At 41.8% G+C, this 27,983-nt stretch overlaps 1 protein-coding gene across 5 annotated transcripts; it reads left to right on the forward strand.

Annotated features, from left to right (window-relative positions):
- Positions 1-10,801: 10,801 nt before the first annotated feature.
- LOC115134175 (ubiquitin-conjugating enzyme E2 H) lies at positions 10,802-27,970 on the forward strand. 5 transcript variants are annotated; one of them, XM_065022479.1, is made up of 8 exons: positions 11,097-11,639; positions 12,206-12,861; positions 13,247-13,294; positions 22,467-22,541; positions 22,688-22,727; positions 22,891-22,943; positions 24,408-24,536; positions 24,614-27,970. In XM_065022479.1, exons 3-8 carry the CDS (start codon positions 13,279-13,281, stop codon positions 24,733-24,735), a joined length of 435 nt encoding a protein of 144 aa, XP_064878551.1. In that variant the 5' UTR covers positions 11,097-11,639; positions 12,206-12,861; positions 13,247-13,278; the 3' UTR covers positions 24,736-27,970. The 5 variants fall into 5 exon arrangements, with proteins under 5 accessions (XP_029523747.1, XP_064878550.1, XP_064878551.1 ...); XM_029667888.2 differs by having other exon boundaries at positions 12,206-12,252; XM_029667887.2 differs by lacking the exons at positions 11,097-11,639; positions 12,206-12,861; positions 13,247-13,294 and adding exons at positions 10,802-11,066; positions 21,811-21,887.
- The last annotated feature ends 13 nt before the right edge of the window (positions 27,971-27,983 follow it).

Genomic DNA, 27,983 nt, shown 5'->3' on the forward strand with positions numbered 1-27,983 from the left:
GCCAGAGGGGATGGCTGGCGTTTTATTGGCTCTTAACCAACCGTGCTAATTTTTTATTTTTTGCATTGTTTGTAACTTATTTTGTATATAATGTTGCTGCTACCGTCTCTTATGACCGAAAAAAGCTTCTCAAATCAAATCAAAGTTTATTTGTCACGTGTGCCGAATACAACAGTGAACAGTGAAATGCTTACTTACAGGCTCTAACCAATAGTGCAAAAAAGGTGTTAGGTGAACAGTAGGTAAGTAACGAAATAAAACAACAGTAAAAAGACAGGCTATATACAGCACCCGAGGCTATAAAAGTAGCGAGGCTACATGCAGACACCGGTTAGTCAGGCTGAAAGGTTGAGACCGAGTCTGCGTCTCTCACATGGGTAGGCAGACCATTCCATAAAAATGGAGCTCAATAGGAGAAAGCCCTGCCTCCAGCTGTTTGCTTAGAAATTCTAGGGACAATTAGGAGGCCTGCGTCTTGTGACTGTAGTGTATGTGTAGTTATGTACAGCAGGACCAAATCGGAAAGATAGGTAGGAGCAAGCCCATGTAATGCGTTGTAGGTTAGCAGTAAAACCTTGAAATCAGCCCTTGCCTTAACAGGAAGCCAGTGTAGGGAGGCTAGCACTGGAGTAATATGATCATTTCTTTTGGTTCAGGATTCTAGCAGCCGTATTTAGCACTAACTGAAGTTTATTTAGTGCTTTATCCGGGTAGCCGTAAAGTAGAGCATTGCAGTAGTCTAACCTAGAAGTAACAAAAGCATGCATTAATTTTTCTGCATCATTTTTGGACAGAAAGTTTCTGATTTTTGCAATGTTACGTAGATGGAAAAAAGCTGTCCTTGAAACAGTCTTGATATGTTCGTCAAAAGAGAGATCAGGGTCCAATGCCGAGGTCCTTCACAGTTTTATTTGAGACGACTGTACAACCATTAAGATGAATTGTCAGATTCAACAGAAGATCTCTTTGTTTCTTGGGACCTAGAACAAGCATCTCTGTTTTGTCCGAGTTTAAAAGTAGAAAGTTTGCAGCCATCCACTTGTGCTCGTTCTTATCCAATTCCGAGGTGCGTATTAAAGATATCGGAAGACCTGTCCACATTTACTTTCCATCAGTAAACAACATGAGTAGGTCTAGCAAACAGCAAAAGCATTAGCCTATGTCAATCTACTATCCCACATAGTACAAATGTTGACCTATTCTGTGCAAGAAATAAATATTCCAAACAGTCTGGGACAGTCGTGGGATGCGATAGATCCCAAATTAATACAACTACTAGCATCAAAAAAATGTTTTAAAGCAATGAGGCTGACGCAACAGATGAGAACGTTTAGCTTAAAATGTTGATAAACTATTAGGCTATTTCTTCATATTATAAGCGCAGCAATGCATTGCAGTAGACTATAAGCTCGAATGTTCCATTAGCTGGAAACACCATTATCAAAATTGACCGCAAATGGGATTATGCATGTACTGCTTTTATTATAAAGGTGCATTTTTATGGTGAAAATTATCTTCCTCAAACTCACACGCTGCGTATGTACACCAGTTAGGCTCTACACTCCTTGTAAAGCGGATTAATGTGCTTAATTTAAAAAAGTTATTTGGCCACTTTAGTTGTGTTACAGACCTTATCAAAACATAGGCCTATGGGATAGGCTAGATGAGGTGTGCGACTTTGATTTGAAAAAGTTACAACAAATAAAGGCATTGTTTCTTGCCTTACGCTGGCCATCATTCACAAGTGATAATATACAATTTACAAGTGATAAGCTAATATTGTCACCCATCAGACTATTCTTTATTTAATCTTGTCTTTACATATACTAAATAATATATGTGTGAAATTTGTTTTGATTTAGAATGGACCATTATCATGCACCTGTCTCAAAAAAGGGGAAAAATATGGGGTTCATTTTCATGCCAGCCTGGTAGGCTATATTCCTGTTAAGAGAAGCAATGTGCTTAATATTATGAAAGTTGAGAAATAAATATAGGCCTAAACCTATAGAAATCTGATGTGATCCTCTTCTTTTTAATAGAGGCCATCACTCTGTTTTCTCACGCAGTTGCATAGCATATAGAAATGTTGCGCAACATGCGCTCATGCTCTCATGAAGTGTTTGTTTAGATTTTCGATGAAATTTGCATTGATGTCATAGTGATTAGAGGGATAATAGAGTGCTGAGTACCTGACAGGTAGCAAGTTTGGTAGGCTACTAATAACCAGCAGCAGCATCAGAGTTTGGAGAAGCCTAATTACTGTGAGTAAATGTTTACGTGGAATTTGACTGCTTTCATGAGATGTGACCACCTGTGTGTAACAGCCCTACTCATCACTACATTTAGCCAGTGGTGACCCACCTGCCTAGCTCAGTGCTTTCTATGGTGGTGGTGCAAGCCAGAAGAAAATACGGAGCGTTGTGCTGTGATTGGCTCAGTGTTCTGTCACTCATGGGGACACTGTCACCGCCAAGTCTAATGGTAGAGCTTGAAAATTCAAGCCCCTTGGGTGCTGCCATTAGAAGTGCCCATCCACAAAGGCTCAAGGTCATTGGCAACAGATAAAATGACGTCAAATCACGTTATATCTACAGTAGCTTTGATTGGACTGATGTCAACGTCATACTTTCAAAATGTTAGCTAGCAGTCATCCTCATGAATCAAGTCGACAATCTTCTGGCAAATACTTTCTAATCCTTGTCATATGAAGAGAAATAGAGAAATTATAGATAAAATGTATCGGTGCTCACCGACCATTGGACATAAACATTACACAACAAGTTGGAAATTGTACTTAAGTCAAAATCATTTTAGGTACTACTTAAGAAATTTCTTGGGGGTATCTGTACTTTACTATTTATATTTTTGACAACTTTTACTTCACTATATTCCTAAAGAAAATAATGTACTTTTTACTCCATACATTTTACCTGACACCCAAAAGTCCTTTTTGAATGCTTAGCAGGACAGGAAAATGGTCCAATACATGCACTTATTGTAACGGTTTTCTTCCGTTGAAGGAGAGGAGGACCAAAATGCAGCGTGTTTAGTGTTCAACATGTTTAATATAGACCAGGGGTCCCCAAACTTTTTCCTGTGAGGGCCACATAACTTTTCCCTTCTCTGATGGGGGGCCGGTGTCAGTTTGTAACAGAAAAAGTGTGACGATTGTAGGGGAGCTTAAAAAATTTATTGTTTTCCAGAAAGCCACACATAACCAAATAACCCTTTCCAGGTTCTTTACAGAAAAAAAGTCAGGAAACAAATAATAACACTATTAATGAAATAAATAATAACTAAATAACCCTCTCTGAGTTCTTCACAGAAAAAACAGGAAATAAATAATAACTAAATAACTCTCTCTGGGTTCTTCATAGAAAAAAAAGCCATGGAACATTAACTTTCTGTCGTGCCATGCACAATCTTAACAGATAAAAGTTCAGCTCAGTTGTCAGAGCAGAATCTCTCTGACACATATGAGCAGTCTCTTAAAGTTCTTGTGTTCCTTCCTTATAATCCTTTTGTAGGTTCCAGTAGGCTTGTAGACACCGCTGTTTGCAGCTCTCTCTCATCAACTTCCCTGTGAAACCACAAAAGAAGCAGGTTGAGAAACTGAACTAAGTGATACAGCACCTACACAGCACAATACATTTCACTACCAGTATGGTTGTAAAGATGGATTTTATCCCAGTAGATTTTATTATGATTATATTTGTTTATGCTCAGAATGACTCATTCAAGTCAGAAAAGTGAGCTTACCTATGTATGTTCATCAGTGTGAACTGTGGGCCTGCATCTGGCTGGTGAGAAGTTGAATATCAGGTTCCATTCTAGTTACAGCCAGTCTCAAGCACTGATGCAAATGTTCATCTGTCAATCTTGATCTCATCGGGGTTTTCAGCAGTTTCATGCGAGAAAAGGTTTTCTCGCAGATATAGGTGCTGCCAAAAACTGTGGACATTTTCATTGCGTGTTTTTTGATGTTTGGATATGTGTCGTTTGGGAGGGCGGCATAGAAGTCAATGAGACTGTTGGGCTTGAATGCGTGTTTCAGAACATCACAGTTCTGTAACTCAGCCAACTCAAACTGATATGAAGGCTGGGCTTCATCAATGTCGGCAACAAAGGGGTTCTGAAAAAGACGGATTTCTTTTGCATGAACATGTAGTTCACTGAATCGCACACCGAACTCCGCCTTCAGCATTTCCAGTGCTTCCAGGCACTTTTCAGCTGGGAACGGGACCGCTGGGTTCTCTGTCGACAGGTTTTGGGTAGCAGGAAGATGGACGAAGTTGCGCTTTTTCACTTGTTCCAAAAGCAGCGCTAATTTCACCTCAAATGCTTTTATGTGTGAATACATGTCGCAAATGAGTTTCCCCTCGCCTTGTAGCTGCAAGTTAAGGCTGTTAAGTATTTCTGTCACATCTGTTAAAAATGCGAGGTGCCATTTCCATTCTGGGTCGATCAGCTCTGGGACCGTTTTGTCTTTTAAATGAAGAAATGCGTTAATTTCGGGTAGCAGCTCGTAAAAACGCCTCAAAACTCTGCCCCGGCTCAGCCATCGTACAGCACATCTCCGTGCGTGCGTAGACTCCAGTTCAGACAGGAATTCTTGGAACTGCCTGTGTTTAAGTCCCTTTGCTCTGATGAAGTTTATGCACGACACCACAACCTTCATTACAGAATCCCACTTCAACACTTTGCAGCACAGTGCTTGCTGGTGAATTAGGCAGTGGACTCGTAGCGGGGCGGTGAGACCCCTTTTTTCCAACTCCCGGTTCATGCGTCCTATTAGACCGCGAGTTTCGCCCACCATGCTAGGAGCCCCGTCAGTCGTGATGCTAGCTAGCTTTGACCAGTCCAGGTCCAACTTCTCCATGGTTTGGCACACTTTGTCAAAAATATCCTCTCCCGTTGTAGTCCCTTTGAGACTTTGGAGGGCTGCCAGCTCCTCGCATATCTCAAAGTTTGCGCTAACTCCACGAATAAAAATGAGCAGTTGCGCTGTGTCTTGCACGTCCGTGCTCTCATCCAGTGCTAATGAAAAAAGTCAAATTCTTTCGTCTTCTGCTGCAGCTGGGCATATACATTACTCCCGATTTCTTCAACGCGTCTGGTGATTGTACTCGCCGACAGACTTACGGCATTAAATGCATCTTTCTTCTTGGGACACACCTCCTCCGCGACAGCATCCATACATTTCTTAACAAACTCTCCGTCAGTGAAAGGCTTACCGCTTCTTGCTATCAGTTTAGCAACCCGAAAGCTGGCCCGAACGGATGCCTGGTTCAGCTGAGCTTGGCGTACAAATGTATTCTGCTGAGATAGTAGTCCACTTTTTAGCTTTGAGAGTTTGTCTGCTCGTATTTGGCCTTGCAAGCTATCGTACTTGTCTTTGTGACGGGATTCATAGTGTCGGCGAAGATTGTATTCTTTGAATACCGCCACCGTCTCTTGACAGATGAGACAAACAGCCTTTTCTTTGCATTGAAAAAAAAAAAATTGTTTGTCCACTGCAGGTTAAATACCCTGCATTCTGAATCAATTTTTCTCTTACCTAACCTTTTCGCCATTATTCCGTTCTCTCTTTGACAGGGCCGGGCCTAGGATTTTTTTTCTGGAGGCCAAATAGGAAAAAAATTCGATAGCGTCTCTGGTATTGTTCAGAGGGCCGGGCCAAATGTGCTGACGGGCCGTATCCGGCCCGCGGGCCGTAGTTTGGTGACCACTGATATAGACGATAAACGAGAACACTACACAATGCAAAATGACAAATGTGAAAACCGAAACAGTCCTATCTGGTGCATAGACACAAAGACAACCCCCCACAAAACCCAACACAAAACAGCCTACCTAAATATGGTTCCCAATCAGAGACAATGACAAACACCTGCCTCTGATTGAGAACCATATCAGGCCAAACAACAAACCCAACATAGAAACACAAAACATAGAATGCCCACTCGCTCTGGCAGGTTCTGGCTGACTGGCGGCTCTGGCGAATCGCGGCTGACTGGCCGCTCTGGCCGCTCTGGCGGCTCCCGGCTGACTGGCGGCTCTGGCGGCTCCCGGCAGACTGAAGGCTCTGGCGGCTCCCTGCAGACTTGCGGCTCTGGCGGCTCCCTGCAGACTGGCGGCTCCTTGCAGACTGGCGGCTCCTGGTGACTGGCGGCTCTGGCGGCTCCTGGCTGACTGGCGGCTCTGGCGGCTCCTGGCTGACTGGCGGCTCTGGCGGCTCCTGGCTGACTGGCGGCTCTGGCGGCTCCTGGCTGACTGCCGGCTCTGGCGGCTCCTGGCAGACTGGCGGCTCTGGCGGCTCCTGGCAGACTGCCGGCTCTGGCAGCTCCTGGCAGACTGGCGGCTCTGGCAGCTCCTGGCAGACTGGCGGCTCTGGCAGCTCTGGACAGGCGGGAGACTCTAGCAGCTCTCGACAGGCGGGAGACTCTAGCAGCTCTCGACAGGCGGGAGACTCTAGCAGCTCTGGACAGATGAGGCGCTCTGTAGGCCTGGGGCGTGGTGCCGGCACTGGTGGTACTGGGCCGAGGATACGCACCTCAGGGCGAGTGCGGGGAGGAGGAACAGGGAGTACTGGGTTCTGGACATGCACAGGAAGCCTGGTGCAGGGGGCTGCCACCGGAAGGCTGGTGCATGGAGGTGGCACTGGATAGACCGGACCGTGCAGGCACACCGGAGCTCTTGAGCACCGAGCCTGCCAAACCTTATCTGGTTGAATGCTCCCGGTCGCCCTGCCAGTGCGGCGAGGTGGAATAGCCCGCACTGGGCTGTGTAGGCGAACCGGGGACACCATGCGTAAGACTGGTGCCATGTACGCCGGCCCAAGGAGACGCACTGGAGACCAGATGCGTAGAGCCTGCTTCATGGCACCTGGCTCAATGCCCACTCTAGCCCGGCCAATATGAGGAGCTGGTATGTACCGCACCGGGCTATGCACCCGCACTGGGGACACTGTGCGCTCCACAGCATAACACGGTGCCTGCCCGGTCTCTCTCGCCCGCCGGTAAGCACAGGAAGTTTGCGCAGGTCTCCTACCTGGCTTCGCCACACTCCCTGTGTGCCATCCCCCCAATACATTTTTGGGGCTGACTCTCGGGCTTCCATCCGCACCGCCTCCTCATACCAGCGCCTCTCCGCCTTCGCTGCCTCCAGCTCTTCTTTGGGGCGGCGATATTCTCCTGGCTGTGCCCAGGGTCCTTTCCCATCTAGGATATCCTCCCAAGTCCATTTCTTTAAATAGTGCTGCCTCTCCTGCTGCTGCTGCTGCTGCCTCTCCTGCTGCTGCCTGTTACCATGCCGCTTGGTCCTTGGTTGGTGGGTGGTTCTGTAATGGTTTTCTTCCGTTGAAGGAGAGTAGGACCAAAATGCAGCGTGGTTAGTGTTCAACATGTTTAATATAGACGATAAACGAGAACACTACAAAATAACAAATGTGAAAACCGAAACAGTCTTATCTGGTGCATAGACACAAAGACAGAAGACAACCACCCACAAAACCCAACACAAAACAGGCTACCTAAATATGGTTCCCAATCAGAGACAATGACAAACACCTGCCTCTGATTGAGAACCATATCAGGCCAAACAACAAACCCAACATAGAAACACAAAACATAGAATGCCCACTCAGCTCACGTCCTGACCAACACTAAAACAAAGAAAACACAAAAGATCTATGGCCAGAACGTGACACTTATCAAGACAACACATGGTCATCCCTTCTGCCTTCGATCTGGCGGACTTACTAAACACAAATGCACCTTTTGTAAATAATGTCTGAGTGTTGGAGTGTGCCCCTGGCTATCCATACATTTTTAAAACAAAAAAATGGTGCCGCCTGCTTTGCTTAATTGAAGAAATTTGAAATTACATATACTTTTACTTTTGATACTTAAAAGTATATTTAGAACCAAATACTTTTAGACTTTTACTCAAGTAGTATTTTACTGGGTGACTTTTACTTGAGTAACTTTCTATTAAGGTATCTATACTTTTACTCAAGTATGACAATTGGGTACTGAGCTACAACTGGGAAAATAAGTTTTGAACTTTCAACCAAATCGGAATTGTAAAATGGGAACTTGGGGCTCTTTCTAGAGCTACAACCTGATGTCATCATCATTCAACCTTTTTTTCAGTTCCCATTTGTCTTGAAAGCACTGTAAATCCAGAGAATTCCAGACTTTGATGACAAAGTTTGATGACAAAATATGCCCACGAAGGACCGCCGCGCCACCTTCCTGTTCAAGTGAGCACAGCACAACAAGGTGAGTCCAAAAATGTACTGTATGCTGCTGCGTAAATTATGTAATATGCGAGGGACATATGTATACTGTAGCTAAGAAAGTAATACTAAGTATATGTTGTGTAGTAAGTAAGCTATTAGTAGCCCATGTGCCTCACCCTAATCATTTGGTCTATTTTCACCTCTTAATTTCGCCTACTGTTCTGACTTGGTGGTGCATATGTAGCCTATAACCTGTTTTGAGAAATCAAATAATTGAATATTGTAAGAGCATTCATTGTCTGCTTATATGCCCCCTTTATTTATCCTACGGTTTCTGACTTGGTGTATGTTCTAAATTCCGTCGCTGTACATTTAAAAAGTGCTGAACAAATAGTTATATTGACTACATCCGTCCTAGTTCGCTCATTAATGTCTTAATAGAAATTACAAATGGCCTCTTATCCGGATGTCGTCCCCTTTATGCCATAGCTTGTACATCTCAATTGTCAGTAGAAACCACATTTGTTTAAGCAAGTCAGCCATATCAGCTATGTTTTTTTTAAAGGCAATAAATGAAGCTGAATGAACTGTTTCGCTGCCAGACAAGGCTCTGCTGATAGCAAGGTGTAGCAGTGGTAAGGTGTTGGGACTGCTATTGGGACTCTGCTGTTGGGACAGCTTTATGTAGGTCCTAACAGTTTGTGGGCACCGTTTGTCACCATTATAGTGCAATTAATGTATTGTTTAGTGTTATGTTGTATAGTGGTTTTGCTGGCCTGCATACCACTTTTTTTTCCCCCACCAAGATTTTCATGCTAAAATCTCCACTGCATTTAGCTACATTAGATAGTCAATCCAGAGATTGTTACCTTTGCCTCAATTCGGTTCAGATCATCATGGCATTTGTAGTTATTTATGATAGCCACATTATCAGCTAATTAACATTTAATTTGTTGGGGGTAAATACAGGCAAATATAATCATGTACTTTCATATTTGTTTTATTATCTTCTTGTGGTTCAAACATAATGCATAATGAACATCATCAACATGGGAAACATGATATGCTAATAGACTGTGGGCAAATGATGTTCATTGGGTTGAAATGTTCATAGAAAGGGCCTGAGATCAAATGCAATATTCAAACCACTAGAGGTCCACGTTTTTAGGTAGGAGCACCAGCTGTTACACATTTTTTCATGAGACAGAGAGAAACATTTGCAGTTTTACAGATAATCTTATGCTATTCTACATGTTTTGCCATGAGACTAAGATACATTTTTGCATTTTTAAAGCAAATGTCCTGCTATTCTACACATTTTTCTATAAGGGTGAGAGAAAATGTTTCAGTTTTAAAGCAAATTTCCTGTAATTCTAAACATTGCCATGGCTTCTGACGTGTTGATAGTGCTATCTTTGGAGGCTGATTGAGTGTTTGGTATGCTAGTGCTGCTTCATTAAAATATAACCAACCTACAGCACTAGACTACACTTCACTTGCGTCATACTTTTGGTATTGAGAGATAAAAATGGTAATGCTTTCACTGATTGCACATTAACTTTGAATCAACGATGGTTTACGATTTGACAAGAGTGATCTGCTCTAGCGTGCCCAGGAAGTTGGTGAAGATCAACTACAGCAACTTGTAGTGGACTGCAGCAAAGACTGGGCACGTTCGAGCAGATTACTTTTGATAAGCCCTTACCAACTTTGATCAAAGTGTGTTGCATTATGGGGATAAAAAATGTCCGACTTGTGCCTACATGTTGACTGCATGAACTTTATAAAAAATAATGTGATCAAAGGTCATGAAGTTTTGTCTGCAGTCGACTTCAAATTTCTGCAGTTGCTCTTCACCAACTTCATCCTGCAGCAATCACCTGCATTGACTCTATTGTCAACCAATCATGGGGGTGTTTTTGTTTGACCCACGTGAACATGATCAAAGACATGACTGAAACATGAACCAACTTTGCCTCAATTCATGTATACAGTGGATATGTACAAATGAATGTGTTATGAGCCTCTTTCTCTCACCAATTGATTGTACACACATATTTTCAGCTTGAGTGTGTGATATGGGGGTTTGAGACATGTTTATATCATTATAAAGAACAACTTTTATAAACAATGGCAACACTGCCATGTGCACTGATTCTTGCTGTTGGAAAACCACATCAGTGTCTGAATTTCGGCTTTCCCAAATGCACTTCCCCCGACTTTTGCCTACAGTTGGTTGTTTTTGCCTTACCATTTAAACAAGGCAGGGAGGCCTGCCTTAATCAACCAATTGGCGCCAGGGGGAACAGTGGGTTAATTGCCTTGTGCAGGGGAAGTATGACACATGTTTACCTTGTCAATTTGGGGATTCAATCCAGCAATGTTTCAGTTCCTGGCCCAACACTCCTACCCAGCAGACTACCTGCCGTTTTGCCTCTTCCTCTCTGACTGCAAAACGTAGTGTACTGTGATCACATGATTTCTGTTCATGCAGTCCACACACGGGTACAAGTCAGATAATTTATATCCCCATAATGCAACACACTTTGAAAGGCGTAACAAAAGTAATCTGCTCAAACGCGCCCAAAGCTTCAGGACAGGACAGAAACGAACGAGGTAGAGAGAGAGCGACATACGTTAGCTACTGTTGAGAGAAAGTGCAGATTTAGATCGATGGACAAACGTGAAAGGGATACGGTATATTTTAAGTATTGAGCTAGCATCGGATTTAACGTTATTACGTTGACACTTCTCAAAGGAATACAACAATGTCGTCGCCAAGTCCAGGCAAGAGGCGAATGGATACCGACGTGGTAAAACTGTATCCTTTTCTGAACATAAACAACAGACAGGCGAAAAATCTTTGTCGTATTTTAACTAGTTAGTTACAGGTCTCTAGCATTGATTGTTTATTGATAAAAGACAACTGACGTGTTGTAAGTGAACAATAACTGCTGATGGTTGTTAGATTATCTGACAAGAAAAGCAGATTCTGTTTTTGTTTTGATCAGGCATCACACGATTCGTTTCAGTTCTGTAAGGTTAACGTTACATTGTTGCCAGATATAGGTTAAATATTTTACCCAACAGTAATATTTGCTAGATATGTGTGATCAAACATTTTTGCATGTTTGCTCAGATCAGTAAATTACAGGTGCCAGTAGGCCTATTGGATGACATTTTGGGCAGTTATCAAACAATGTAATTTTGGCTTGCTTAATAGTGAAGCTCTCATCAAAACAGCCCTTGATTGTTTTCTACAATGAATAATTTATTTTATGGACAATTAACATAGCTTTATCCTTCAAACGACGATGGCTAGAAAAAAAACTAAACGACGCTGGCCTTGTTGAGCACCATTTTCTGCGAGCTATGATCCGTCATCCGTCCAAATGTAATGGTCTTTCTTTACAATCTAATAATGTTTAATTGGCTTTATGTCTGGGTATTTAGCTAAGATATATCGATTTTGTAAAGTCATTTCGGTTGACAGTCCCGTCATTGTAACGTTAGCTGATCAATATATAATCGAATCAGTATTGACATTGTCTTGTTTACGAGTCGTTTACATGTGTCAAGTTTGCCAGTTCGCTACAGACAGGCCTACTTCTGTTTTCCACCCGTGAGTCATTGGGAAAATATATTAAACAATGGGGAAATGTTTGTGGTAAAAATGTATTCCCATCTTAAAGTAGTAAATATTGTAGTTGCTAACTAGTTATTATTGTTATATTTTTGCATTTGTGTTTTCCTCCCTAACAAAGCTGTGATGTAGTGGTAATTGAATTACTAATATAATCCAAGCTCTCATTAACACTAGTTCTTAAAAACGTGTATTGTAACCTTTTACACCGAGGTATCAGAATGTAGACATTATATTTTCTCACGTCTAGTTATTTAAGTTTGCCTGAAAGGTTCAGACGGCATGACTTGAATTGTTTTGTTTTTGTGCTCCTGCAGCCTGAGCCAGCTCCTCGATTGGTCAACCTGTTACTACCCGGAAACTGGTAGGGGGCGGGACTAGATAAGCAGCTGATCGAGTGACAACAAACCCTGCTTGCACAGGATGGGGGCTGGGAATTGACCGAATGTACTAGTTAGTAGCTAGGCCTATCGGTTTTAAAGAGGGGCTCACCTGCGATATGAAATCAATCCAGTGGAAATTAATCATTGTGTCTATTTGTCTCTGCATATAATCTGCAGAATGGCCCTGTCTAATTTCAAAATATGTTTTATTTTGGTGTAAAATGCATGCTGTTAAATTTGAGTAATATTTTACACTATAGGCCATTTTTGGAGAAACCATTCGATTTTGTTGTTACAGACGGTTGGTGTTTAAAAAATATATAGTGTCCTAATCTCATGATGTGTGTGAGAGAGAGAGTTTTCTGATTCATGATCACTCTATATGTCAGAATAGGAGCATTTCAATGTAAAAATAAATTAATAGAAGCATGTCAAATTGGGTGCCAAATCAAAGCTAAGAGTCTTATTTTAGAGAAATGAAGGCTACCATTTTCCATCCCACAAATTAGGAATAAGCAAAGGCTTTGATTTCTGGTCAAACAGATGGAAAAGTGGTCTAAGAAAACATCTACCAGAAAAAGTATATTAAGGTATTAAGAATACATCAAAACACAATAATGTTGAAGTAAAGACCCCTGCCAACTAATATCAATAATTAAATTTAGTTTTGTAAAAATGATTTGCCTTCTGTAAGTTTAAGAAATATTGTCATTCTGTTACCAAAACCCCACATATATTTAAGATACTTTAATTTCTCTCCCTTATGAGGAGGGAATATAATAAAACTTCAGAGGTAACAAGTAAAGGTTTACCTACCAATTAGTTGTTTTTACTGATAAGTTTGTTTATGAATTATTAAGTGATTAAAACTCACTGAAAATCAGTAACAGAATGGCTGCAATTGAATTGGCTACAATGGGAAATCCTAGTAGTCACAAACCACAGCTACCTGCTACTGTCCTCTCTTCCACTTAGGTGGTGGGCCGAAGCAGAAAAGAGGGAAGTTGATGGGTCCCCGTCGAGGTAAGAGCAGATTGTCTTGTACAGTGGTTCGTCCTTTAAAAGTTGCAGTGTAAGCTGTGCTGCAGAATTCTATGGCACGTTATTTAAGTGCCAACCACTGGTACCATTAATGCTAGTTTGACCACCAGAGGGCATCTTTGAGAAGCATTTGATAGCCTTCAATAGTGGCTGTACTAGAGAATTGAAAACCTTTTTTTGTAAGATCATAGTATATGGGACAGATTTGAAGAAATGTTACTTAATTGATTTGATTATGGTGTTTCTACTCCAAGAAAAATTATAAACCCTCTGGGTTTCTGTTAGGATGGAGCGGAAAATATGGTGCTGTACAACGTGATGGTCGGGAGTAGGCTACAGTGCTGGGCTATTTAGCTAAAGAATCCCTGTGTCGTGCGCGGACACGTGGGAGACTGGGGTTAAATTCCCCAATGGGGAGGAAAGGAGTAGGCTGTCCTTATAAATAAGAATTTGTTCTTAAAATGTCTTAGGGATAGCACCCTTTTTTAAAATGTTTCTCGCCTATATGACATACCCAAATCTAACTGCCTGTAGCTCAGGCCCTGAAGCAAGGTTATGCATATTCTTGGTACCATTTGAAAGGATACACTTTGAAGTTTGTGGAAATGTGAATTGAATGTAGGAGAATATAACAATAGATCTGGTAGAAGAAAATACAAAGAAATACCAACCAGTCTTTTTTTTCCTAACCATCTTTGAAATGCAAGCGAAAGTTTATAGTGCTAGCCATCACTCTGGTTGTAATTAGTGTCAACAAGATGGCAGCAGTGTATGTGCAAAGTTTCAGATGGATAACTTGAAGAATGACTGACCTACAATAATTTTAGTGTGAAGTCCCCAGGTACATTTGGGCAAATCGTGAAGAAGACATTCACATTCATATTCTATTTTTCTGCAAGAATATCATCAAATCTGTATACTTGGACTTTGATTTAGCTTTCCAAGTATTAGTAGCCATATTATAAATTCAACATTTGCAAACAACCCGTTTTCATAACTTCATAACTCTGAATATTCATATAATTTTTGTCCAAAATGAAAAGGCATGCGGTCGTACAAGGTTAGTAGCTACATTTTATGACATATACATGGTTTCCGATACTCCAGTAAAGCCCAGCTCATTGGCTATCTAGCTAGCTTTGTTTGACCCCAATTGGTGCTTATTTGACAAAGATACATTCGTTTTCCCGCGTGCCATGAAGGCGGCGCTCTCTGACCAAATATGGTATCCTATAGGATATACTACACCCATAATGATATAGTGAAGTCTTGTTACCTTCTAGGATCTCTGAGGAATATATATGAACGTGGTTTGACTCGTTCAAACAACGTTTAGGGTGAGATTTTCACAGATTTCTTCCTTTGGAAATTGAACGAGTGGAAATACAAAATCGATTGTGCATGCTATAGGGATCTTTTTAGGATATGAAAAATGATTTTATCTAACAAAACAACATTTCATGTTATCTCTGGGACCCTTTGGATGATAATTCAGAGCAAGATTTCAGAATGTGAGTACACATTTCAACTTCAGAAGTGAATTTGTCTAACCTATCCCTTTAAATAGTGTTTTGTTGTTAGGAGCTATCCTTAAACAATAGCATGTCATTTTTTTCGCAGTAATAGCTAGTGTAAATTGGACAAAGCTTAAATTCTTGTTAATATAACTGCATTCAGCCGATATAAGCTTTCAATTTAAGCTTTCAGCCGATATAAGACACATATCCTTAAGAAGTTTTTTTTAACTGATTCCATGTGTTATTTCATAGTTGGGAAGTCATAACTATAATTCTACAATGTAGAAAATAGTAAAAGGAAAAACTCTGGAATGAGTAGGTGTGTCCAAACGTTTGAGGCATTCGAGACGATACTACAAAAAAAAATACATTGATCATCTCAGCAAGGTTTTAACCGTGGTCGTGGAGCAGGGTGGAACTGCAACTAAAATGTAGTTTAAATAACCATCTGCATTTTGAGTGTCTTGTCTCTAGTTATTTTATTAACGAAAACATAGATGTTGATGAAGAAATACTGTACCACTGTTTTGAGTTAGAAATGTAACACTTCAGAGTACTTAAGCATTGAATACATTGCAGGTAGGGTAATGTTCACACCAAAATTAGCCGGGCTATCAAGAGTCTATTGTCCTGATAATTGGGCTACAAGTGTTTGAAAACCTATTTGCAAAATGCAACCAGATGTCCATCACTACTGTAAATAAAAGCACAGCATCTTGTTTACATCTTGTTTACATTCTTTATTGTAACCACAATGTTACAAATCATTTGTATCTACCTTTCCAATTACTTTTAGAGTTTGGTATTCATTTGATTAATATTATGGTATTCATATTCCAAGTTAAACGAAAAACCCTCTGGGTTTCTGTTAGGAATGGAAAATATGGCGCTGTACAAAGTGACGGTCGGGAGTCCCCATGCTTGTGTCAGAGCAGCGTGAAACATTGCTAAAACGGTGCTATGATATAATTCTCCCCCTACCCTCCATCTATGCAAGTCTATTGTCCAGCTACCTGCTACAACAGCGGGAACGTTTCCTTAGTCAGCGCCATTATTAGTGCAATGCCCCTTAGTGTTGCTCTGTGCTACCCAGTGTGGACGGGTGGGGGTCAAACTCCCTCCCTCCTCCGTTCCCCATGGGCTAACTTCTGTGTGCGGCTCTATGGCCCATCCCGTGCCCCCTGCCCTCTGTGCATTGAGCTTCGCGAGCTTTCAGTAGATACAGCTGGAGAACTGCAAGGCAATCCCATTGTGCGCCACTCGGGAGCGATGACCAAAATATATTGTCCTGCTACTAACAGGGTTAATAATATATCTGAGAATATCCAAGGGGCTTTTATATAATTATAAATTAATAATAATAATCGCTTTGTTTAAAAAATAACAGTATTTTGGAGATTTTGTTTTCAAATAACGTAAAATGAGCGAGAACAAGGCCATTCCTGAACATGGGGTGAGACATTATTACTAATTTGTAAATAAAGCCAGTTTGTTACCTAGAATTACTTCTTTCTGCTTTTAGAGGGAGAGAAACCAAAAACCTACAGTCATCTGATGGGTCTCCCAGTCGAGGCCGGCACAGGTATTGAACCAGCATCTGTAGCAACACAGCTTGTACTGCTATGCAGTGTCTTAGACCATTGTGCCACTCAGGGTACTATGTGACCGGTCGGGAGTGGGCTACAGTACTACAGTAAGAGCAAAATAATCCTAACATTAAAATAATAAATTAAAAAAATTATGGTTGTGCACTATTATCAGTTTCTATTTAGGTTTATGTCGCCCATTCATTGTCAGTTAGAGACACGGTAAGAGCACTGATTATGCTTTTGGATCCATCTCCCCCTTGCGCTGGTCTGGAACAATGAAATGGTGAACCACAAAATACTAAACCACAAATTACCTCTTAAGTACCGCAGCATAATCGCAAAACCTTTAGTGGAGCAACCGCTGTATATGATGGTAAAACATTCTTATGATGACACATTTGTTGGCACCTTCAATTCTTACACATTTTCTGGTGCCAGGTTTCCTCCAGATGTGACGCTTGGCATTCAGGCAAATTAGTTCAATCTTGTTTCTCATGGTCTGAGAGTCCTTCAGGTGCCTTTTGGCAAACTCCAGGCGGGCTGTCACGTGTCTTTTACTGAGGAGTGGCTTCTGTTTGGCCACTCTACCATAAAGGCCTGATTGGTGGCGTGCTGCAGAGATGGTTCTCCTTTTGGAAGGTTCTTCCATCTCCACAGAGGAACTTTGGAGCTCCGTCAGTGTGACCATCAGGTTCTAGGACACCTCCCTGACCTAGACCCTTCTCCCCTGATTGCTCAGTTTGGCCGGGCGACCAGCTCTAGGAAGAGTCTTGGTGGTTCCAAACTTCTTCCATTCAAGATTGATGGAAGCCACTGTGTTCTTGGGGACCTTTAATGCTGCAGAAAGAGTTTGGTACCCTTCCCCAGATCTGTGCCTCAACACAATCCTGTCTCAGAGCTCTATGGAAATTCCTTCAACATCATGGCTTGGTTTTTGCTCTGACAGGCACTGTAAACTGTGGGACCTTATATAGACAGGTGTGGGCCTTTCCAATTCATGTCCAATCAATTGAATTTACAACAGGTGGACTCCAATCAAGGTGTAGAAACGTCTCAAGGATGATTCATGGAAACAGGATGCACCTGACTATAATTTTGAGTCTCATAGCAAAGGGTCTGAATCAAAGCTGTCATCAAGGCAAAGGGTGGCTACTTTTAAGAATCTCAAATATATTTTTTGGTTACTATATGATTCCATATTTGTTATTTCATAGTTTGTTTTCATTATTATTCTACAATGTAGAAAATAGTAAAAAAAAAATAAAGAAAAACTCTGGAATGAGTAGGCGTTTCCAAACATTTGATGGTACTGTAAGTATTCACACCCGAGTGTGAATGTCCTTGAGTGGCCCAGCCAGAGCCCGGACTTGAACCCAATCGAACATCTCTGGAGAGACCTGAAAATAGCTGTGCAGTGACGCTCCCCATCCAACCTGACAGAGCTTGAGAGGATCTGCGGAGAAGAATGGGAGAAACTCCCCAAATACAGTTGTGCCAAGCTTGTAGCGTCATAACCAAGAAGACTCGAGGCTGTAATCCCTGCCAAAGGTGCTTCAACAAAGTACTAAGTAAAGGGTCTGAATACTTCTGTAAATGTGATATTTATGTTTTATAAATGATAATCTGTTTTTTCTTTGTCATCTTTGTTATTGTGTGTAGATTGATGAGGGGAAAAAAACATTTATTGAATTTTATAATACGGCTGTAACATAACAATATGTGGAAAAAGTGAAGCGGTCGGAATACTTTCCGAATGCACTGTATACTGTCTGGTTTGAAATCAATGCATGGATATCATGAGTAATTAGCTGCCTTCCCAGGCAGTTCTCTCAAGACAATCATCTCAAATGGATCGGTTGGATAAATAAAGGATGGATTTGGGTTCTATCAACTAAATGAGCAGTGGCCTATTGAGTGGGGCAGGGGTCTGTCTGAGGGGTCTGTCTGGAGATGCAGGAGACTGGCTGATCTAACAGGCAGCTGGGGCTCCCTGAGCTGAGCTTGCTGCCATCGCTGTGATGCCTGGGAGCAGGTTCACACACACAGCACTTTTGACTGTTGGAAAGGGAGATACACTCTCATCTTGATATTTGAGCATGTTTGTTTTTTGCCATTTGGATATTTAGTGTTTTCTGTGTTTTTGTGTGTCTTCATGCATGTTTATGCACTTGTGGGTGTTCCTGAAGCTTAGCAGCAGGTGGGGTCTGGGTATTGTGGTAAATCCTTCCTTTCTCTTTGCCAAACCAGCATTGTCTGTTGCCTTTACTCAGTCAAGTAAAGTCTCTGAGCCCTCAGCTCTCTTATCTGATGAGCCTGGTAGAAAATCCTGCACACAGTAAACTGAGTGTTTTTAACCCAGCACTAGTGGAGAAATGTGGCATGTCCATGATATCAGCCACCCAGTGTGAGGACTGGCTGGTGTTTACTCCAGGCAGCAGAAGACCTGTGAATGTAGAGTGTGCTCAATGTAGAACACAGCACATGACTGTGTTTGTCAGGCCCTAGTCTCTTCCTTTGCACTTCTGGTTCTTTCAGTGTTTGCTTATGTCTGTGGGTGCACCACATGAGGCTGGTGGCACCTTAATTGTGGATGCTGGGCTCATGGAAATGGCTCGAGCAGAATTAGTGGAACGGTATCAAATATCAAACACATTGTTTCCAGGTGTTTGATGCCATTCCATTTGCTCTGTTTTGGACTTTTATTATGAGCCATAGCTCTCAGCATCTTCCTGTGTTGTGTGCACAACAGGTTGGACCCTAGGTCTATTAGGGCAACCCCCTGTGGAAAGACAAGACCGAGATGCACCGTTCCAAACTGCATCATTGTAACCAGGCTTATTTCTAGGTCCTGTCTGTTGTAGGTCATAGTCCTTTATTTTAGGCCATTGGTCTTTAACCTGGCTTCTAGGGACCACAGGGTGTGCAGGCTTTTGTTTCAGCCCAACACTAACACACCACCTGATTCAACTAATCAGTGGCATCTGCCCTATCCTCTAGGTTAGTATTTCCTAAACCCAATAAAATAAACATTTCCTTTAGACCCACAGACACGCAACCACAACCTAGGTGTTAGTCTAGCTGCAACTCAAGACAGGCTAAGTAAAACCCAACTGTGGGTCCTCCTGATTGACATGAAAAGACACCATTTTGGTAAACCTATTTCACCAGGCCCTCTGCTCTGGTTGTAGGTGGAGTCTGTGTTTAACAGACAGGTTATTCCAGGTCTGAGTATGGCTCAGGGTTCATGTTTGCATCTGATTACCATAACAGTGAGGTCAGTAGAAGGTCTCTGGCAGTTACCTATCAGGTTTATATATACAGTGGTGAGAAAAAGTATGTGAACCCTTTGGAAATACCTGAATTTCTGCATAAATTGGTCATAAAATTTTTGCTGATCTTCAGATCTTCATCTAGGTCACAACAACAGACAAACACAGTCTACTTATACTAATAACACACAAATAATTATCTGTTTTCATGTCCTTATTGAACACACAGTGTAAACATTCACAGTGCAGGGTGGGAAAAGTATGTGAACCCTTGGATTTAATAATTGGTTGACCCTCCTTTGGCAGCAATAACCTCAACCAAATGTTTTCTGTCGTTGCGGATCAGACCTGCACAGCGGTCAGTAGTAATTTTGGACCATTCCTCTTTACAAAACTGTTTCAGTTCAGCAATATTCTTGGGATTTCTGGTGTGAACTGCTCTCTTGAGGTCATGCCACAGCATCTCAATCGGATTGAGGTCAGGACTCTGACTGGGCCACTCCAGAAGGTGTATTTTCTTCTGTTGAAGCCATTCTGTTGTTGATTTACTTCTGTGTTTTGGGTTGTTGTCCTGTTGCATCACCCAACTTCTGTTGAGCTTCAATTGGCGGACAGATAGCCTTACATTCTCCTGCAATATGGTCTTGATAAACTTGATTTCCTTTTTCCGTCAACGAGAGCAAAGCAGCCCCCAAACCAAGATGCTCCCTCCACCATACTTTACAGTTGGCATGAGGTTTTGATGTTGGTGTGCTGTACCTTTCTTTCTCCACAAAGAGTGATGTGTTCTCCTTCCAAACAACTCAACTGTAGTTTCATCTATCCACAGAATATTTTGCCAGTAGCGCTGTGGAACATTCAGGTAGACTTTTGTAAACTTCAAATGTGCAGCATGTTTTTTTTGGACAGCAGTGGCTTCTTCCGTGGTGTCCTCCCATGAACACCATTCTTGTTTAGTGTTTTACGTATCGTAGACTCATCAGAGATGCTAGCATGTTCCAGAGATTTTTGTAAGTCTTTAGCTGACACTCAAGGATTCTTCTTAACCGCATTGAGCATTCTGCACTGTGCTCTTGCAGTCATCTTTGCAGGATGGCCACTCCTAGGGAGAGTAGCAACAGTGCTGAACTTTCTCCATTTATAGACAATGTGTCTTACCGTGGACTGATGAACGTCATGGCTTTTAGAGATACTTTTGTAACCCTTTCCAGCTTTATGCAAGTCAATAATTCTTAATCTTAGATCTTCTGAGATCTTTTCTGTTCAAGGCATGGTTCACATCAGGCAATGCTTCTTGTGAATAGCAAATTCAACTTTAGTGAGTTTTTTTTTCATAGGGCAAGGCAGCTCTAATCAACATCTCCAATCTCGTCTTGTTAATTGGACTCCAGGTTATCTGACTCTTGACTCCAATTGGCTTTAAGAGAAGTTATTAGCCTAGGGGTTCACATAATTTTTGCAACCTACAATGTGAATGTTTAAATTATGTATTCAATATAGACAATAGAAATACAATAATTTGTGTGTTTTTAGTTTAAGCACACTATGTTTGTCTATTGTTGTGACTTAGATGAAGATCAAATTTAATGACCAATTTAGGCAGAAATCCAGGTAATTCCTAAGGGTTCACACACTTTGTCTTGCCACTGTAAAAGTACAGGTGTGAGCGGCAGATATCAGATCCTAGGGGCAAGTCGGCAGCTGAGGTGAATGTTGGATGAATCCTTTCTTGCTTCAACTTGCTTTTCAGCCTGTTTGAGCTGGATTAGACTTGAGATCCCCACGAGGAGTGTAATGCACATGAGATAAAATACATCAACCCATATACAGTACACAACAAGCTAGCAATTTTGCCTTCTAGTGAGCTGGAATAAGCTCTATGACTGCCTTATTGAGAAGGGAAGTTTAGGAGATTGTGTCATTTTCACTCACTCACTCACACAGACCTCTGTCACACTATTTAGTGCACTACTTTGGACTAGTACCATTTCTCCCAACGAATTGTATCTTATTTGTAGCTCATTTAATTTGCTTGTTTACAGACATTTCAATATTTGTTTGTACTGTTTCCCTCTCATTGTTAGTTCATTTTCAGTCGTGTCTTTTCCTTAACAAATGCTCAGCATCGAGAGCAAGCATGAGGTCACCATCCTCAGTGGACTCAACGAATTTGTGGTCAAGTTCTACGGCCCACAAGGAAGTAAGTAGCCTTGAGCCAGAACGGCTCATAGGGCAGGAGTCTCCAGTTTCTGTAGCACGAGGCAGCTTGATGTACAAGTACACCCCCTGGACCGGATCCATCGCAGGGCAATACCCCCATAATGCTGAGGGCCAAGCAGAGATGCATCAGGTCCCATTTTTTATAGTCTTCAGTATCCCGGGGCAGTAGGTAGCCTAGTGGTTAGAGCATTGGGCCAGTAACCGAAAGGTTGCTGGATAGAATCCTGAGCTGACGAGGTACGAATCTGTCGTTCTTCCCCTGAACAAGGCACTGTTCCCTGGTAGGCCGTCATTGTAAATAAACATTTGCTCTTAACTGACTTGCCTAGTTAAATAAAGGTTAAATAAAATGAATGACTCAGCTAGGGATTAAACTCACAACCTACAAATCTCAGGGTGGACACTAACCACAAGGCCACTAATATGGTAAGTAAGTGTTTTCATAAACATCCTCACTGGCTAATTGTGTCAATGCAATATCTGTATGCCTTCCTCCCAGTGTGTGAACATGTGGTTGTATGTGCAGGTGTGCGTGTTTCTAATCAAATGTTGTTTTTAGCACCGTATGAAGGAGGTGTATGGAAGGTACGAGTAGACCTACCGGACAAATACCCCTTCAAGTCTCCATCTATAGGTACAGTGTATCAATGCCTCGGTCACAACACTCTATGTAATATACAATTATAAACACAACTGGTGAAAGCATTATGGAAATGACAGTAACACCTTTTCAAGCCACAGGTTTTCTATGCAGACTGACTGTTATTGTTCTCCTCGCAGGATTCATGAATAAAATCTTTCATCCTAATATTGATGAAGCGTAAGTTCGTTTTAGTAGTTAGCAATTAATGCATGTTGATGTATAGGCCTGGACAATATTATCAATTATCCATGATGTTTGTTTGATGTTAGCCTATATCACAAAATTATTCTCACAATTTTGATCATTTTATTCTTTCTCTCTCATCTCCCCTCTCCTTCAGGTCAGGTACAGTGTGTCTAGATGTCATCAACCAGACATGGACAGCCCTGTACGGTGAGTAACAGTTCCAAAATGTCTACTTGGATATATAATGGACATGGTACCACCTCAGTTTGACAATGTTTGAAACCTACTGAATGGTTTTTTCCATGACATGGGTACATACCTTTTCTCTCATCAAATCTGAACTGTTGACTGTAAGGAGCAGCTGTGACAAGCTGATATAAGAGGGACAGACTGAAAAAACAGGTATAGAATGTCTGTATAAACTTAAGTAGCTCCCAAATGAGCATTATTGTCAAAAATCTTGGTCAACTGAAAGTCATCTGTTCTTTCCACCAATTGACGGGTCAACATTTTTAAACGTATATCTTTCCATATATAGACACACCGTATGTGTTTGAATAAAATCAACTATATGCATTTAGCTTGTCTGATGCTTGTCTAAGCACACTATGTGACAAAATGTACCAATGTACCTAACAAAGAATACCTATGTAAGAATGATGTAAATTAAGCATATAGAGGAGGATCTATTTCTTTGTTAACGGCTCAACACAGAATAGCCGCATGTGCGCACTCCCTCTGAAATCGTTTGGGGAAAATATCCTTTCTATTTTATTCAGCAGTTGCATTCTTCATACTATAAAATAATGCCATGGAATTCTAAGCAAATCTTATCTGCTGAAATAGCCAGATCAGGGCCTAACGTAAGCACATCTCAGAATGTGCTGTTCTGTTATACTGAAATTGGCTGCATTTTCTTCATATCATGTTTCTTTAGACCGGTCTAAAATAAATAATGGGTTTATTGTAATGGTATAGGCTATATTAAATGGATGTTTTAGACTTTAAAATGTAGATGTTCCTAAGTTCCGCATCAGTGGCTTGTAGGCTATGTGTGGAAGCTAGGAGATGCTAAATGTGTTTAATTAAGTTAATTCACGGTAAATTACCGTGAGACCATTAGCATTTTTGCATGACAATCACCGACTGCCACCTGTACATAGCCCACCTATAATTTAGCCCAAACAACTACCTCTTTCCCAACTGTATTTAATTTATTTATTTTTGCTCCTTTGCACCCCATTATTTTTATTTCTACTTTGCACATTCTTCCATTGCAAAACTACCATTCCAGTGTTTTACTTGCTATATTGTATTTACTTTGCCACCATGGCCCTTTTTGCCTTTACCTCCCTTCTCACCTCATTTGCTCACATTGTATATAGACTTGTTTATACTGTATTATTGACTGTATGTTTGTTTTACTCCATGTGTAACTCTGTGTCGTTGTATGTGTCGAACTGCTTTGCTTTATCTTGGCCAGGTCGCAATTGTAAATGAGAACTTGTTCTCAACTTGCCTACCTGGTTAAATAAAGGTGAAATAAAAATAAATAAATAAATAAAAATAGTCCTAGTACAGCTCATTGAGTGTTTGCCTTGAGTAGGGTGCACTTTATCACCTCTCTACCCCCATAATGTAAAACTCTGGTCGTCCCTCCTCCCCTTGCAGACCTGACCAACATCTTTGAGGCATTCCTGCCCCAGCTGCTGGCCTACCCCAACCCCATCGATCCTCTCAACGGAGACGCTGCTGCCATGTACCTGCACCGACCAGAGGACTACAAACACAAGATCAAAGGTGAGACACACACACACACACACACACACCAGATGTCCCATCTGACTCCCTCTCTCTCTTCCTTCTCTCTGTTCCAGAGTATCTCCAGAAGTATGCGACAGAGGAGGCTCTAAAGGAGCAGGAGGAGGGAGGCGACTCCTCATCTGAGAGTTCCATGTCAGACTTCTCCGAGGATGAGGCTCAGGACATGGAATTGTAGTGAAGGGGAGACAACCCCCACTCCCCTCACACACAGACTATAATTTCCTAAAGAGCAGAAAGACTATTATATACATATAAACATGGCCATTTTTTTTATTACTAACCAAGGATTTTTATGGATTGTATGTATGAGAAGCGGCGGTGTGAAATGTGAAAATGTCACCCTCGTCTAGATATTCTTTATAATTCAGTCATAGTCCCCCTCTACCACCACCTCCACCTTTACCTCCACCACCACAACCACATTATTACCCCCTCTTACCCAGAAAGGAGTGCAGCATTCCCAGGATCCTAAATTCCCTCTGCTGTGGTCTGGGTCGTATTCTCATCGACCGTTGACCCACTATCCACGGGGTAGGCAGAAAGCGGATTTTTCAGTTTTTCAGGGATACAATATTTTCAACATAACTTCCGTTTCCCCTTAAAAACGGATGTGGGGACTCAGCTCAGGCGCCTGCTACATTAGGTTACCTTTGACCCAACCCTGATAGAACTGATGGGTTGAGACCAGAGAGCAGTGCACCATGGGAAGACAAGAGTGTCAGACTGTCATTGTCATGACGGAGACAGGGATGGAATGTTTATATTCAGTAACCCGGCCACCCCCCACTCTAGTTTGATTTTTAATTCTCAGAATTGTTCTATATTTGATTAAGTGTGTGAATCACTGTTTTGACAGGCACAGCTTTTTACCCTCCCCTTGCTCTCAGAGAAGCTCTCTGGCTCTAGTGCACGGCCCACTGTTTCTGGAGTCATTACCACAATAAGGAATCACACTTTGAGATGCAATTTCACTTGTTGACTTTCTACATTTTGGGGGTTGGAAGCTACCATCAGGACCACCACATGATCACTCCTTCCCAAGGATCAGTTAGTGGGTTTCATCCAGACCAATCCAATATGGCTGCCATTGACCTCTCTGTCAGGCCTCACCCCAGAGGCCAGTATATCCTATCCAACCACCACACCCTGTTTGTCATAGAAACTGTTCTCTAAACAAGCCTTTTACCCTGTAGTCAGGAGCACCAGCGCACCAACCAAGAGACACCTTACCACACCTCTTCACACCAGAGTTGAAAGGGGTGTTGAAGGTGGACTGAACATCATTTATTTTCTCTTTCTTTTTTCTCCTCTCTGCTCAGTGACTCCTTCAGAGGCTTGCTACTTGTTGTTTTCACAAAGGGAGGGTAGGAGTTCTCTGATGTGTCTGTGTGAGAGAACCAATCTTATGTTTTCAGACCCAACTGATCCCAATGGAAGCGAACCAGACTACTAGAGCCATAGTAGTTTGTCATCCTCAGTGACAACCCTAACACACAACACAACATGAAACAACACACTGTTGTCGCTCTGGAGGAGAGAACCACAGAGACTAACTACTGTCATTCCAGGAGCTGTCTGTCACTAAACAAACTCACATAATCATGCACCAGTCACTCCTTTAGCCATCCTCTTCCTCCTAGTTATCCTCTTCATCCGCTTTCTCCTCCTCTTCCTCCTCTCCGTTTTAGGAAAGTGTTTGTGATTCTCCAAGCATCCTTTGGTACCTTGTGACATGATACAGAAGTGAAGTTGTGTAGGACATTGAGTTTATATGCTGTAGAAAAAGAGAAAAGACACCTCTTGTGTGATGGATGGGTTTCTATCTAGATGTCAGCAGTGTCCAGTCGTATCCACACTGAGGGCCAGTATATGGCCAGGTTTCATTCCTTCCAAGCACTGTTTGGATTTCTGCCTTCATAGAAGACTATTATTAGTTGAATCAGGTGTGTTAGTGCTTGGTTGAAACAGAAGCCTGGAGCCATACGACTGGCCCTCTGTAGATAAGACTGGACAGTCCTGATCTAGGGGTTGGGTTGGATTGAGTAGTTGTGTCGGGCAGGGCAGGGCTGGGAGGTTGGAAGGCTACCTTGGGACGTGTTGGATGGAATAGGGAGTGACATGGGGTGGGATGGGGAAGGAACAAACCAGGTCCTTGTTGCCTGTTGCTTATGTTAAACTATAATATGTGTAGTTTAGGGCTTGTTAGTGTGCTGTGTGGTGAGTCATAATTATAATCTATAGTTTTATTTCTTCTATCATCCTGTAAAGGTGAACAGATAAATACATTTTGTTTTAATTTGAGTTGACTTCTTTTTTTCTCCTGGTTTGAATCTGATCCTCCAAAGACATGTTGCATCCCTGTCTCCTCTCCCTTATGAAAATACCCCCCTCTGTCTGTATTCTCAGTTCAGTGTGCAGGTGGACTCATCTAGCCTGGGTGTCTGGCTGTCTGCTGTAGCCAACTCTTTTGTCGTTGTTCTTATGTAAATTTGGTTTAAAGCAGAAATGCAGAAATCACTGTCTGATATCCAGGCTAGATGAGTGCACCTACATACTCAGACTGGCTAGCAGACAGTGTTTTTGGTTTTCAGCCTGTGTGATCACTAACTCAGGAGCAGCACATTGGGAGTGTTCCACGATTTTTCTCCCTTACTATTGTCATCATTAAAATGCTACTCATCAACCTACACAGGGTGTCCCATTCCTGCCACAGTAAACTATATGTGCCCAAACCTATCCCAATGTGCCCAATTCTATATCCTATCCTCATCTGTGTGCTTAGTTATATAATATCCTATAGGTCACATTCTGATTGTTTCAGATAGAAATTGGTCATGGTTGTCTGTTCCACACGAGAGGATCTTGTCCATTCTGTACATGACAGATCTATTTATGATTTTCTTAACATTGTGCATCAATTCAATATGCTACTAGTGATGTAAGTGAAAGGTCTAGGTCCTAGACTGAAGGAGCTGGTTGCATATTACTGGTTTAATGACGGGGACTCTTTGCACTAAGCAGATGTCAGAATGCTTCGAAACACTGTCATAACATGTGGTAAGACTGACATAAGCCTGTTACAGAAGTGTACTGGCCACTTGTCTTGGGTCAGATGAGAAGAGCTGTATTTCTTTAAGAAAACCAATCTCTTTCATTGGGGACATTCTAGTCATAAACATTAGAATTTAATCACAATTGAGTTAATCCCTTTGTTTTTCTTTTCACAAAATGCAACAACTGTAAAATGTATAATGTTGGCAATTAATATTTAACGTATTAGGTTTCAGGTTTGAAGTTACAGAAAACATACCGAACCCCCACCTCATCCCTACATTCTGATGCTATTGTTGCTACTTGTCTGTAATTTGTATTTTGCCTCCATTAAACTAAGAACAGGAGAGTCAAAGAGACAGGAGAATTACA

This window comes from Oncorhynchus nerka, linkage group LG9a (genome assembly GCF_034236695.1).
Source record: "Oncorhynchus nerka isolate Pitt River linkage group LG9a, Oner_Uvic_2.0, whole genome shotgun sequence".
NCBI lineage: Eukaryota > Metazoa > Chordata > Actinopteri > Salmoniformes > Salmonidae > Oncorhynchus > Oncorhynchus nerka.